This window comes from Trachemys scripta, chromosome 12 (genome assembly GCF_013100865.1).
Source record: "Trachemys scripta elegans isolate TJP31775 chromosome 12, CAS_Tse_1.0, whole genome shotgun sequence".
Taxonomy (NCBI): Eukaryota; Metazoa; Chordata; order Testudines; family Emydidae; genus Trachemys; species Trachemys scripta.
Genome location: NC_048309.1, coordinates 30790758 through 30805173, shown reverse-complemented (window position 1 = coordinate 30805173; position 14416 = coordinate 30790758). Strand labels below are relative to the sequence as shown.

General features: G+C 52.5%; 1 protein-coding gene across 4 annotated transcripts in view; it reads right to left on the bottom strand.

Moving 5' to 3' along the window:
* Positions 1-2404: 2404 nt before the first annotated feature.
* The window catches only part of NDRG3 (NDRG family member 3), a 110946-nt gene continuing 98934 nt past the window's right edge, over positions 2405-14416 (bottom strand). For 3 of the 4 annotated variants that reach the window (XM_034787102.1, XM_034787105.1, XM_034787104.1), the window contains 9 exons: positions 14263-14319; positions 11258-11361; positions 10324-10389; positions 9199-9250; positions 7671-7718; positions 6780-6815; positions 6647-6698; positions 4558-4596; positions 2405-4023 (listed from right to left, as the gene is read on the bottom strand). In XM_034787102.1, coding sequence (XP_034642993.1) covers positions 3845-4023; positions 4558-4596; positions 6647-6698; positions 6780-6815; positions 7671-7718; positions 9199-9250; positions 10324-10389; positions 11258-11361; positions 14263-14319 — 633 coding nt within the window. In that variant the 3' untranslated portion in view covers positions 2405-3844. The remainder of the gene's footprint in view (positions 4024-4557; positions 4597-6646; positions 6699-6779; positions 6816-7670; positions 7719-9198; positions 9251-10323; positions 10390-11257; positions 11362-14262; positions 14320-14416) is intronic. The other variant, XM_034787103.1, reaches the window with a different exon arrangement.

The window sequence follows — 14416 nt, the reverse complement described above, 5'->3', positions numbered from 1 at the left end:
GGGAGGGGGCGGAGTTGGGGCGGGGCGTGGGCGGGGCTGGGGGCGGGGCCGGGGCCCTGTGGAGTGTCCTCCATTCGGAGGCACAAAATATGGTAACCCTATCCTAGCGTGGCAGCAAGGCTGTTTGTAACCATGGATTCTCATATTTACCAGATTCTGCTGCTCTTGGAACCGCAGGGAACTAGCCCCAGGCAGAACCGGCGAGGGGCAGGGGAGGGGGCATTGTTCTGTCCTGCCCTGCAGCTGCCCCTGCTATCCAGGCCTAGGCCTTTGTGCAAACTGGGCAGCCTTGTGCCTTGCAGCTGGGGAGCAGAGTGAGGCCAGACTATTACTGGACTAACCTCCATGTTACCAGGGAAGAGAGGGGTAGAGGGGGAGGAAGGGGGTGGGGGTGAGGCTTAGCTGCAAAAATGTATAAAAAGAAAGAAACTGCTTATTATAGTGTGCTTGATTTGAGACTTGCCAGTCTCCTTGCACTGCTTTGGGATCCCAAATAAACTTTGATTGCTTCTCCACCCTGGTGTGTTTATTGGCGCGAAGCACACCGGGCAACGAACCCGCTGTTGCTGTCCTCGGGCACTCTGTGCCGGCAACATCCAGGACCACCGAGGTGGGGGGTAGGCTGTTCCCTGCTGTGAGGGAAGCCCCCACCCCCATTTGGGTTCTGCAGCAAGGTGCTGGCTGGCTGGGGAGGCAGCGTGGACAAGCCCTATGCTCCTCTATCATGTAGGACAAAGGGGTGTGGGTGCAGCCGTGAATGGGGCTGGGAGGGAGCCAGGTGTGGTTTGCTGATCCTCCGCAGCGCTGGCTTGGGTCACTGACAGAATGCAGACGTTCCACACACCAGCAGGGCTGGCCAGAGGCTGCCATCCAGCCTCACGCCGAGTAGTCCCATTGCCTGAGTGTGTGGGGGGCGAGGGGCAGGTTCTACCAATGAATTAGGCCGTGTTTATATTACAGCAGCAGCCTAGCTACAGCCCTGGAGCACAGGTGCTTCTTGAACTCCTCCCAGAGCATCCGATGGGGCCAGTGCCAGCTGCTTCAACAGCAGGTACCAAGGAGCCTGGTGTCTCAGTTCCAGGGTAACTGCCCCCCGGGTGGTCACCTTTCTGGGGCAGAACCCACGTTTCTCTCGCACACCCGGGATTCGGGTAATGGCTCCTGCTGCCCTTCATTGTGGTCCCTTTAGCAAGTCTGAGTTTAGTCCTGCACCTGCCACGCTGCTCCCTCCCAAGGGCTATGGCTGGGCGACTGCCCGGCTGGCAGAGAGGGCAGCACATTTATTTAGGACAAAACAGTTTAAAAAAACCACAATTACACAATAAACAGCCTGTTTGTGTGGCTTAGAGGGATCACCCATCTTTCCCGAGGAGCCCCGGGCAGGGCTCCATGTCCTCCAAACCCTTCCAGCCAATTCTGTCCCTCTTGGTCACAGGCTCAAATCAGTCCTTGTTTGAGTGACCCCGCCTCAACTGTAAGCTGCCCACTTGACCCAGCTCTCAGGCGGCTGGGCCTCTTGAGGGGCAGTACTTTGCACCAGTCACCACAGTGACATTAGCTCCTGATGGTTCATTCATGCTGAGTGACTCCCCCTCCATCAAGAAAGGAATTAATCCCTTCACACGCAGCAGGGAACAATACAAGAGGGGAAACTGAGTCAAACCTGTTTTTCCATAAATATATCAGAAGTTCCCCAGTTCTCCACAACCTGCATGAATGTCCTGCCCCCATAGGAATGTTCACTCCTAGCACCCACTGGTCTACTTTTACACCCTTATAACTACATCCACACTAGGGTTTTGTTTAAAAACTGATTTTAGGATAAAGCTTTCTAGTATAGACCAGCCCTTATCTACTAGGGAAGAAACTTGGTGAGAGTCTATTCCAACCCAGAGACCGCTCCCAGTTTTGTGTTTACTCTTCAAATATCTATTTTGGAGCTGCCCGTTTCTTTTGGCATTGTACAGCAAAGCCAACACTGCTGGACAACCAGCTGCTTCCTACAGGACTCCTTGGGACCAGCGTACCATATGCTGTCTGTGACCAAACCTGCCCTGAGCTGTTGTGTGACCTGGGGGAAATCTCACTACTCCATGTATGAAGATAGCGACACAGCTCCTCCTCCGTGAAGTGTTTAGTGATCGACGGCAGGAAAGTGCTGCCGTATAGTTACAGCCGTGAGATTAAGGATGGGCGGCTGAGCCCTGCAAATGAATTCGGCCCAGCTAGCTGAGTATGACGCAGGCAGCTATCAGCAGACTGCTCCCACCTACCGGCACACGCAGTGCTCCGTCTGAGTGGCTGGGGCAGTTCCTGATGGCTTCCATGCTCTATAGGGCGCCCAGCACGTGGATGGCAATTAGTGACTAAATAAACAGCAGCAGAAGGAACACATGGAGCCAGGTAACAATGACTCATTTGTAGCTTTATTTAATAATTGGTACAAAGTGCCCCTCAGGCAGAGCCTCCCGGTCCCATTCCCTGCCTGAGTGGAGCAGAATATGAAAGCTCTGAGGAGCCAGTTCCCTACCAGTCAGAACTGGGCAGCAGCGGAAAGAGGATGCGTTACCTTGACTTTATCAAGAGACCTGCAGTGACCTGACAGCTTATCCCTCATCTCAGTGAAGAGCTCCCCTGCTGCGTGACAGGGTCATTAATTCACTTGCTCTCCTCTGTGACTCACCACATACAAAAAGAGCAACAGACTTGTGAATTCAATGAAGACAGAATCTGCATGGTGACATTCCCTAGCCGTTGGCTAGCCACACGCTCCAGGCCTGGGAATTCAGGCCATCTCTGACTGGAGTCAGATTCACTGGCATTTTTGCAGCAACAATTGAATTGGGATACCCTGCTCTGACAATCTATCTGGGCCGTGTGGCAGTGCTAAGTGGATGCTGGCACAGCAGGAGTAGCAAACTCCCCCACGGTCCATTTCTGGATCCCAGGTCTGCAGCTGGGCACTGCTGCCCACTTCACCACATACTGAGTGTTAGAGATTTTCAAAAGTCACAGCAAAGAGTCCAGTTATGAGGAGACGTGACCACATGTGATAAACGATCCCGTCTGCATCCGGCCCTCCCGCAAACTGCTCTGGAGGGTCCCTGTGGGTCAACAAAGCCATGCTCCAACGGCTGTCGAGCAGTGTAATCCCTTGTATTCTGCTGAATAGTGCATCTTAATTAGTGAGAATTAACTCATTAATTGCTTTGCCCTTTCAAGAGGTTCAGGTAAGAGATGGCTCTGCTCATTCTGAACACACGAGACCAAGACAATGGTTATGACTGTCCCATCCCCCCTGGAGTGCTTTGAACCCCACCAGCCCAAGGAGTGCCAGGACGCTTTGCTGTGCTCAGTGCACCGTGTGGAATAAGACTCACCTCCCGTGCCTGGAGTTTTGCACCACTTTGGGCCTTCTTCCCCTCACCCCCAAAACGCCCTAAGAACTGCATCACAAAAGTCCTAATGTCCTTTAGCAGAAGCACAACTAGGAAGCAATTCTACCCTCACAAAGCCACAGACATCAGATGTAAATTAAAGAGGGAAACAATGGCTCTCATCGGATCGATACACAGCACAGAAAGCACAAGAAGGAGGGGGCACTAGCATGTACAGCAACTGGATTCACTTGGCCTGTGGAATGTTAATGACTTTTAAAGTGGTTCTGTTCCCAGAGACATACAAAAAGGACCAAAGTAGCACCAAGCACAGACTATCAAGGAGGCAGCAGCTTGGATGGGCATGCACAGGTTAGAGAAAACTGTCGTTTTGCTGGATGAAATGCTAGATTCTGGGTGGGGTCAGTGGGGGAAGATGAAGTTGTCTGGATCCAGAAAGACTCCTCTTAGCAGGATACTTCCATGGTTTGAGGTGTGTCCTGGACATCGGCTGCTTCTTGGGGCCCAGCAGTCCCCTCCCCTTGGTTGCTGATGTGCGACCGGCTGCGGGCACTCTCTCCAGAGCCCACGCTGGAGGAGGAGTGGGTACGGGAGCGGATCAGTCTAGTCATACTCGCTGTTGGCACTGCAGGAAAGAAAGAGGACTGTCAAAAGGAGCAAGGTCATGGAGTTAGTGAACTACAGCCGATACCACTGGGCTTGCTTGTGCCAGCACCCCGCTGGGTAAGCGTGAAAAGAGCTACACACAGGATCAGAACAGTTACTCTCAGCTGCCCAAAATGGGCCTTTATGCATCAAAAGCAGGAGGTTTATGGCCTGATTTCAAACGGTCTGAGGTGGGTGACTGCAAATTGCATAACTGGCCATTTGCAAGTGCAGCCATGGCAACTTGTAAATTAGGTAGTGATTGGTCATGTGACCTTTTGAAACGAGGCCTTTGCTCCAGATAATCAGAGAGCTGCAAACCATGCAACCGTCACCAGAACACAAATGAGAGGTGAAAACGCCCAGTGCGTGCACACAACGTACAATGGAATGGCCCAGGATCCAGAGCGCCAGCAAGACACGCTGTAAGCAGCCAGAGCAATGCACCCGAAAGAAGAGAGTGATTCAGCTCAGTACGCAGCCTTGGTCGTGCTAGGTGTGGGTTTGCAGGTACCTGACTCAGTGCTCAGGTGGCTGAGCTGCACATAAGGGACTGGAAACAACGTGAGACAGGGAAGAGATGAACACAAGAGAGAGCAAGTTAATTCCCCCGTCAGCCCGGAACGCACTATGCTGCTGGAGCGAACCCCAGTACCAGGCCTGCAGCCAGCCAGTGCTCCCGGCGCTGGGCTCACACCCCACACTGATAGTCTCTCAGGAGCTTCCCTGTGGAGAGGAAATCGCCCCAGATGTCACTCAGCTCTCTGCCCATTAGAAAGAAAGGAAATCGGATTCCCTTGAAGATCACAGGAAAAGCCATGTTCTTAGTGGCTCCACTGGGCTTTCAGAACAGCAGGGCCCCTTAGAGAGATTGTGTTTAGTATTTACAGCCCAGCCTCCCCCCTGAGATGGGGGTCATGGGGCACCCTCAGGGGTCACGGGATCAGAGTGTTGTCCCCTGAGCTGACAGTCATGGTCTCTGCCAAAGGCCTGCAGCTTTGCCCATGAGCACAGGGTGTCCCCTCCACACCAGTGTTTGAGATGGGGACAGCAACTAGAGCAGCACAGGTTGCCTTGGACAAGGGGAAGGAGGCACACAGGAAGGAGCCTTTCCTTCCACTTGGGAGGCCCCTGCTCCTTAACCTGGGGCAAGTGTCCTGCTGGTAGTGACTTCTGCCCTGGCCTACACCCATTCTCCAGTAGCAGGGCCCTCGCTCGCGGCTTTGCTGGGCCACAACCTGGATACTATCAGACATCATGTCGTCCTGATAGGCTGAAGGAGGGGTGCCCTCGCTTCCACTGGCACTCCATGCCCTGCCTGAAGCCTGACGACAGCATTGGCAGCTCAGCCATCAGGGAAGCAAGGGTCACACTCAGGCCCAGGGAACTCCGCTTAGTCCACGTAAGATCCGGGGAACCTCTGACATCACGGCACATTGACGTCTCTGTTTGATAGTGGATGGTGTCTACTCAGCCAACAACCTTCTCTCTAGGAGGCCAGTCTTACCTGCCAAGCAGGTGCCACGTAGGATAAGACCTGTCTTCCCACGTCCATATCCGTGGGACCACAGCTGGCTCTGAAGTACTGTGGGCCCAGCCAATATCTTTGGCATACTGGAGAGGGCAATGACTGTTCTGGGGCCCTGGCAGCTGCCGGCATGTTAGTGCTGGCTCCTTGGCCTCAGGGGTGACTGGACTAGTGAGACTAGCTGCCCAGGAGATCTCTGTCATTCCGCACCCAACCATGCTGACCAGCTGCTGGCAAAGCTGCTGGGCACACACCCTGCCCTGCCACAAAGATGCTCCGGTTTAGCAGCCAGTTTTGTAGTGTCAGTGGCTACACCAACCGGGGCTTGAGCACCTACCTTTACAGCTCACGCGTTTGTCTCAGTAAGTGCTGCTACGGCAGCACCACAGCCAGCGTGACCGATCCCCAGCACTGACACCCAGAGTGCTAGGGCCCTACACGGGAGATGTGTCCGGTTTAGGCAGGTAAAAGGCTCTTCTCCTGGACTGTTCATTGGGGGAAGGGAAGATAACCCCAGCCCATGCCCCCACCTCAGAGCAAATCACCTGCTGGGCCCAGAGCATGAGGAGGCTCTCACCAGGCTCCCAGAGATATTGGGGCTGAATTCTGTAGGTGCCTCGGGAGCTGTCTCGTGCACTGGGCAGTTAGTGGTACCACCTGCCCAGGGACAGTGCATGCACAGCTGTGCCTGTGCTCCAGAGCAGAGCTCAGACCAGAGCACTGCTGAGCACACACTGCTCTGGAGCTAGCCCACTGCCACCACTGGCAGGAGCCCCATACTCCCCCAGGGGCTGCCTGTGGGACCTTGTCTAGGCTTTGCCATACACTAGTCCTAGAGCTGACGTGCTGTCTGCTAGGTGCTAAGGGTGGTTACCATCTCGATACACACATCTGTGTACGTGAGTCAGCGCGACAATCATTTCTCCAGGCTAAGCCGAGTCCCTGAGGGTACGCGGCTGGCTCTGCCATGGGACACTGCCCGTCGTAGACATACAGGCAAAGCCGATCCCCAGGACAGACCCATCGCTCCTCACACCAGCCCCATTCGGCAAGGGAAGCTGTGTTTGCTACTTACTGTAGCCCATTCCCTGCACAAAGTACTTGAAGGCTTCTGTCAGCTTCCCGGGCTGAGGAGACAAAACACGAGGCATTAACATGTGCAGAGCTGGGGCCAGAACACAAGCCAGAGAACAGAAACAAGTTCTTACCTGAACCACTTGGGGCAGCCCTCCGCAGTCTGCCATCTGCAAAAAAGAAAGAGGGGCTTTGAAGTGTCCCTTCCTTATGTCATCTGGCCAGGCCAGGGGCTGGGCTAACACTCGATCCTCACTGACCAAAAAGCAGAGGCTGCCCCCTCACCTTTAACACAGAGCCGTGGCCTATGGTGACTGGGGTTCCAGCATGCAGCGCTTCACTGTGACTGTCTCCACTTGGCTCAAGGAGTATGACCCACTAATCTTCATAGGCTGCACATCTCCATTAACAAGGGGTGTCCCGGGCCATATTCTAGGAGTCAGAGAGCAACTCCTTCACCAACCATGTGCCACGGCCCTTCCTGCCAGCAGAGAGATAGACTCTCCCACCCTAATATCCAGGCCCTTTCTGCCCCCTAGAGATAAGGGTGGGTCTGCCCAGCTGAGAAATCCCCTGGTGATGGGTAGAGGTGGCAGGGACTTGCAGTTGGTCTAAAGGCGGTGCAAGTGACTCCTGTTCCACCCCAGCTGGCCCTGGCATAGGGGGCATACTAGGGGCATGCAGAGCACATGGCTGGGACACCTCTGCACTCCAGTTCTCAGCTGGCAGGTGCTCCCTTGGGGACTGTTTTCCAGTCAGTGCAAGCTCAAACAGTTCCGAGGCTGCCCTAATTTGTGCCAAGGCCAGAGCTGTGCAGTGCAGAGACTCTGGGAACCTCGCAGCCTGCCCCCTCTCCTGTGCTGAGTGGAGCATGGCTCAGGAGAGCATCTGACCCAGAATGTCTCTCTAGACACCTCTGTGAAAGCCAGATGCATTGAAAGAGATCAATGCACACAGCTGGGCTCTCAGCAGAGACACAATATCCCTAGGGCAGCCTGTGGCAGGCCCCTGGAGCTGCTGGGTACCTTCAGGAGCGTAGTGTTGATGGGGTCCAGCCGCGAGTTACATTCCACCTAAAAGCAAAAAAGGAAAAATCAAATGGCATCACATGCACACAAGTGAGAGACCTGGAGAATGGGGCAGGTGGTTTCATCAGGGCTGCTGCTCCCCAAGAGACAGCAGCCACTCTCAGTGACAGGAGCATCCGGGGACCAGGCTGCCGCCAGCACAATCTCAGCCTGGGAGGAGGTGATCAGATGTTGGAGGACGACACGGGGCAGACAGGATGTAGAGCAGCAGGGGCATGAGTAACTTCTTGCAGTAAGGCTGAAATCCTCCTTGTGCTAAAGACTGATCCATCAACAGCCTGCGCTTCGGCAGCCACAGCTAGTGGGAGGCATCACAGCATGGAGGGGAATCCTGATCCGGACCCCCGGCCACCCAGGAGACGTGTACAGAGTGCTACATAGGCCAGCTGAGCCCGGGAGAGCTAGTGGAGTGAGGCCAGGCCAGGCCAGACTATTATGCAATATTTTGAAGGGATGGTGCGTCTCAATGTCACTGTGCTGTCCAGGAGCTGTTTTGTGCTATGTCACATCCATGGAGGCTGAGGCCTGGGAGAGCCCATTGCTGCCTCCCCTGCTGCCAGCTGGGAAGCGACTGGAGTCCTCGGGAACACTATCACTGCTGCAAAATCAAACCCTGTGAATGACCTGGACTCTTGGTCAAGAGAACAGGGATCCATGGCGATGTGAACTAAGCGCCATGTAGCAGCCCTACAGATCTACATTAAGGGCTTGTTGCAAGATACATGTCATTGAAACTGCCACGGCCATAGCTGGGTGAGCCCTGAGATGGTCAGGTACAAGGACTTTAGTCAATACACTTTTCAGCCGAAACTCCCTTTAGATCTGTCCCCAAGGAGGCTGTTAGAGCTCCTGAAATGCTCAGTTCTCTAGATCAGGGATGCGCAAACTTTTCCAGTCACGCCCCCCCTTACCATTCCTGGAATGTATCGTGCCCATTACCACCCTTACTTCTGCGCTGCTGCTAGTGGCGGCTCTGCCTTCAGAGCTGGGCGGCTGGAGATCAGTGGCTGCTGGCCGGGGTGTTCATGTTGTTTGCAGTGTGCGAGGACTATTTTTCTTAATCCTGCTCCTGTCTCGCAATACTCACTCTATTTTTATCCTGCTCCCACTATTATGGCAGGGATCCTGCGGGACCCATGGGATCCCAGTTTCTTCGTGCCCTCCCAGAGAATCTCTTGCGCCCCCGCAGAGGGGTGCACTCCCCAGTTTGTAAACCACCGCTATAAGTAATAGCTGACCGCTCTCTCAACTTCCAGGGCATGCAGTCTGGTTTCTTCCTTTGGGAAACACAAGCAGCGCTACTGACTAATATAAATAAGGGACAAGCCCTTTTTGTGAGACGTTGAGTGAGAGTCCTGAGTACTAGCCGGCCCATGAGACAGTAGGTGGGGTGAGGTGGGGGGTTGCTAATTGCTCACTGGGACTAAGAAGAGCATTCGGTGCAAAAGAGACCTTGTATACGTACCACAGCTTCAACGGCAGGCGAGCTGTCACCAACCACTAATAAGGAAGGGCACCTGGGCAAAAGCCAGCAGAGAAGTACATTAACTGCAGTGCGTCTGGGCGACCTTTAATCTATTCATAGCTTTCATGGATCCAGCTTGGCTTTATTCTCCTCTAGCCTCTAAAAAACCTTTATTAATTTAGAGCGTGTCTCGGGACCCCCATTGATGCTGGGGAGGGAGGGGGGCGGGGAGCGGTGCATGGCCTGGGACCCCTGCTGCTGCTCGGGGGGCAGGGGGCTGGGCAGCAGTCCGGGGCCTGGGACCCCTGTGACCAATGGGAGCTGCAGGGGCAGCACCTGCAGGCGGAGGCAGTGCATGGAGCTGCCTACCTGCGCCTCCACCTAGGAGCCGGACATGCTGGCCGCTTCCGGGGGAGCCCCCGAGGGAGGTGCCGCCCAGAACCTTCACCTGCTCCCGTACCCCAACCCCCTCCCACACCCAAACTCCTATTGCTGCTGGGAGTGAGGGGGAAGGGGCGCGGTGGCCCAAGACCACCCCAGCAGCGGCCGGTGTGGCTGGCCCAGGGGCTGCCTGAGCTGCTCAGGTGGCCCCCGGGCCAGCTGCAGCTGCCATTGCAGAAGTCACAGAGGTCACGGTCTTACTTATGACTGAGTATTCAAAAAATAAAAAATAAAAACATTAGTAAACTTAAAGTTAGCCTAGGTCTTAGATTTCGCTATAACCCAGAAGTGAGTCAATTTGCAAATCTCAAAAAATCAAGACAGAAAAGTACATTAAGAAATCTCCTAAAGGAGCTATTTAGAACTGCTTAGAACCCAGTAACAGAACATTAACTCTGCTCTTAAAGTAAGTGCTGTGAGCTTGGGGAGGGGACACTGTCATCCATGCGCAACAAAGGGGTAATTCCTTCTTTAAGGGGAACATCAGCACAACCTTAACCCTGGAGCCATGATGTGCCCCCACCACACCACACTCTAGATCAATATTTCTGCATCTTGAGCCAGTGCTGCCGAATTCTTCTCAGCATTCTGTCTCTTGGGTCTCTTGCTGAGAAGTGGCAGCCTCTCTGCTGAACTAATGCTGCGGTTTGCAACGGGTGCACAGATCAATCCACAGCAACTTACTTGAATGTTTTTGTTGCGTTTTCACTGATGCCCAGAACTGGCCTCTCAATTTCCAGGTCTCTGCGGCTGAAAGACAAAGGAGAACAGATCTCCATCAGACCAACCCAGGTAACCCGGATGTGGTGGGTGCCACTGTGATCCCGTGGATTCCGTCTGGAGAGAGGGCCATGGAACAAGAGGACAGCCTCCCCAAAAGAGACCAGAATACGAAGTGACGAAGGTCACACACAGAGGAATTTGTGAGCCTCATCTGAAAACGCAGCATGATGCCCCGCACCCCATGCAAGTGCTGCTCAGAGGAGCAGCAATAAGTCAGAAAACAGGGCCTGGTCTCCAAGCTTCAGAAACAACCTAGGCCTGACCCACAGAGGCGGTGGTATTAGGTTAGCAAAGCCATGTAACTCACTCAGCAGAGCACACAAAGCACTGATTTGCACTTACAGGTCAAAATCTGAGAGGATCTGAAGGGAAACAACAGGTGGATGTGAGCCCTTTGCCCAGGCATAGAGTGATCCTGAGCCTCCACGTCTGAATACAGAGCACTCTGCGGTGCTTACCCTGCTTCTGAAGAGATGATGCACCGGAGGGCAGAGAGGCTGATCTGGGGATAAAGGCTGAGGAGGCTCGATTTGTAAGAGAAAATCATTAGTTACAAGAGTCCAGGGCCATGAGCTGAAGTCAAGGAAGAGTTTAGACCTGCAGGGAGCTTCACACAGAGTAGCTCATATGTGGAAGAGACTCACTGAAGAGAATCAGGAGGCACTAGGAAAGGTTTGAGGGCACTTTTGGAGCTGAACTGTTCATCCCCCATGGATTCCTCCCCTGCTCCCTGGTGTTACATTTGCTACAATGCTATTTGTACCCAGTGATGCACAAGGCATGAGGGTAACTCTGAGATTGGACTTCTACATGTCGGCAGAATGGAGTCCTGTACCTGTTATATGAGGCAAGAAACATCTGAAGGTTCTCTTGGTTAATGTCCTGTGCAATATGGAGTCTGTACGTCTGGATCAGGTCCAGATTAGCCTGCAGTTCTTCCTGCACATGGGGGGGAGGGGAGTTTAGAAAAAGACATTGATCAACCTCTTTGTTACTATTATACATTTAAAAATGCAATTTGAGAAATGAACGTCACTGACTGTGCAACAAATTACTGAGCTGGATTCAGATAAACAGTTCAATCCGCTGATAAACAAAGCAAATGGTAAAAACTCCACACCACACTCAGGACTGATTTACACTACAAGTTTTGCTGGTAGTACCGGGTCCATTAAGGGTATGACCTTTTACCAAGATGATTATATTGGTACAAGCTCTGTGGAGATGCAGTTATATCAGTAGAAAGATGCCTTATACCAGTGTAGCTTATTTTGGTTCCTGAACTGGACTCTGCTGTACTGGTATAAGAACTCATATTAGTATAGCTGCCTCGAAATTAGGGGCTTTTGTCACTTTCTCTATACCAGACACAATTTTCTCATATAGATAAGCCCTTAGAATGGTGTTATTTGCAGAGAAAAATCTCATCCCACTGTCTAGGCCTGTAAAGACGCTTCACCTAAGGTTAGTGCACACTCTGAAGTTTTGCCGGCATATCTATGCCCATTAGGCGCGTGAAATCTCCCTCCCACACTGACGCAGCTGTGCTGACAAACCCCAGCGTAGATGCAGAGCGCTGTTGTCAACACAGCTAATGTTGCTCCTGGAGGTGGGGTAGCTATGCTGGTAGAACTCCTCCTTCTGGAGGCTTATGCTGCCTCTCCACTAAGGGCACTGCTGGTGCAGCCACACCAGCAGAGCATGTGTCGAGTAGAGAAGCCCTGATTGTGGGATATGGTTGTAGGGAGAGGGAGAGAAAGGAACGGACATGAGGAGGTGAAGTGGGAAGAGCAGAGCATACACTAAACAGTGACTTACAGATGCGGGAGGTTTGGTTGTTGTGACAGAGACCCACTAAGCATTTGCTCCAGTGTGCCAGCAACTCCTGCCAGGCCTGACATATTCACTACACCCAGCCTGTGTCGCAGGGGCACGGAAGGTATCATACGTGAACTGGTCACACGGTGGTGATTAATATCCTTGTGAAATGTCTGCATTAAGATCAGACAAGGAATTACTGAGCCTCACTAATATTATGCTTTAAAGTCTGTGACCAAACAAAGGGAGAGAACAGGATTTCTCCCAGATAGGAGGGAAGATTGTGTAATTTAGGCATGGTGGAATCAAAACATGGCAGCCCCATTTACATACGAATCAGCAGGGGGATGGGAAGCCCACAGGAATGGAAAAACAGTGAGAGGTCATCTTGAGTCTGGGGACAAAATAGGGAGTTTGGGGAGATATAAGGAGAGAGGAGAAGCCAACACTGGATAGACATGAGGGCCAGAGCTCTTGCAAGCTCGGGCAGATGGATCCTTCGCCAAGGGGGCTGAAGTCTCCAGGAACTGAATATAAGTGAAAAGCCTATTAAGGCAAAGCTCTTTCGCCTAGGAAGACAAGAGGAGGCATCACTTTGTACTTCTGTGGAAGGTCCTGACTGAGAGGACGCCAGTCATGGCTGGAAAGAGAGGACTGGGATGAAATTATCTTGAACTAGTCAGCCTCCAGAGAGGATCATTGTTTCCAAGAAGCATGGATCTGTTTTTCCCCCTTCTGTGACTACAACTAGTTTGGGAATGGCTCAGCAGGATGCGGCCCAGCTCTGCTGCCCCTGAGATCAGGGACGGGGGAAAAGAGCCCCGAGGGCAGCACAGGGCTGCTGTCCTTGAGTCAAAAGGAAGAGCCTGACAGGGGGAGCAGGGCAGGTTAGTGCCTTGGTATGTGGCTGGACACATTGTCCCACTGTCCCCACAACTCTCATAGCAACCAAAATGTCTCCAGACTGAACACAAAGGAACCTGCTGGTCCTCTCTTATCAGCTGCATTGTGTAAATGTGGAGGAGGGCCAGGGCAAACACACACCAGGTGCCCACTGCACTAGTTTCCATGGACAGATCAGCAGCACAGGGTTTGCAGGGACTGGGAGAAGCTTAATTGTTGGGTCAACAAAATGTCTGACCCTGTGTGGATTTGACAAGCCTAGGAAAGGCAGGAAAGCCCTGTTTGCAGGCTTACTTGCCACTCACACCCTCTGTTCATAGCAGCTGGGCACGTCTGTAACTCCACCAACAGAACCCGTTTCTGGAGACACTCATGTAAATTCCTCAGACCTCTTAACCAGTGGGGGAATTCAGGGCAGGATTCAAAGCTAAGTAGCAGTGATAGCATAAGGCAGCAGAGGAACAGCTGCTAAGTGGTAACACTTGGAGCAGAAGGGTTTGGAGCTTTCGAAAACCAGAGACCAGGAGCGAAGTTTGCATACAAAACGCCTCTGTTGGAACAGACTGGCCTGGAAAACCCGTTTACCATAAAAGAGCGAGTTTGTTTGTAAAGAACTCACCCAGATTACTGCATTCCTGAAAAAAACACTGTACATGGCCGTGCAAAGGATGGGCTCAAACATTTTCCGAGTTCTGCCCAAATTCAGAGCTGTTCCCCAGATAAGCTCCCAGGAAATATAAGAGTTTATGGTGAAGAGCATAGACAGCTTCCTTTATCGCTGGCTTTTCCCCAGAAGCCAGTGGAGACCTGCTCTGCACTGGGACCACAGAGGAAAGGGAGCTGTGAGAAAAGAGGTTTTTTTTAAGACCTGAGTTTGCATTGCAGACTATTAGAAAGATGCTGCTTCTCAGAGAGCTTCTAATGCCTGGATGGCATCACAGCTGAGAGACTGGCATCTGCATATGCCACACGACCCTACCATTCCTTTCCTAGGTGCAGGCAGGGGACGGGGCTGTTTAGGAAATCAGCTCTCCAGCAGGAGAGAGTGGAATTCATTCAAATTTTACTGCCTTGCCTGATGCTGAGAATGGAATGAAACGCAGCCTGCAGTTTACTTACATGACCAAAATGGTGAGCCAAGACAATGTCCACTATGTTGGTTGTCCAGCCTGAAAACTGAAAAGTAACAAAAACATCTCATGCAAATTCCTTTGTGAAACTTAGCGACAAATGACAGAAAAACTGTAAAGGCCAAACTAACTTTAGGTATGGG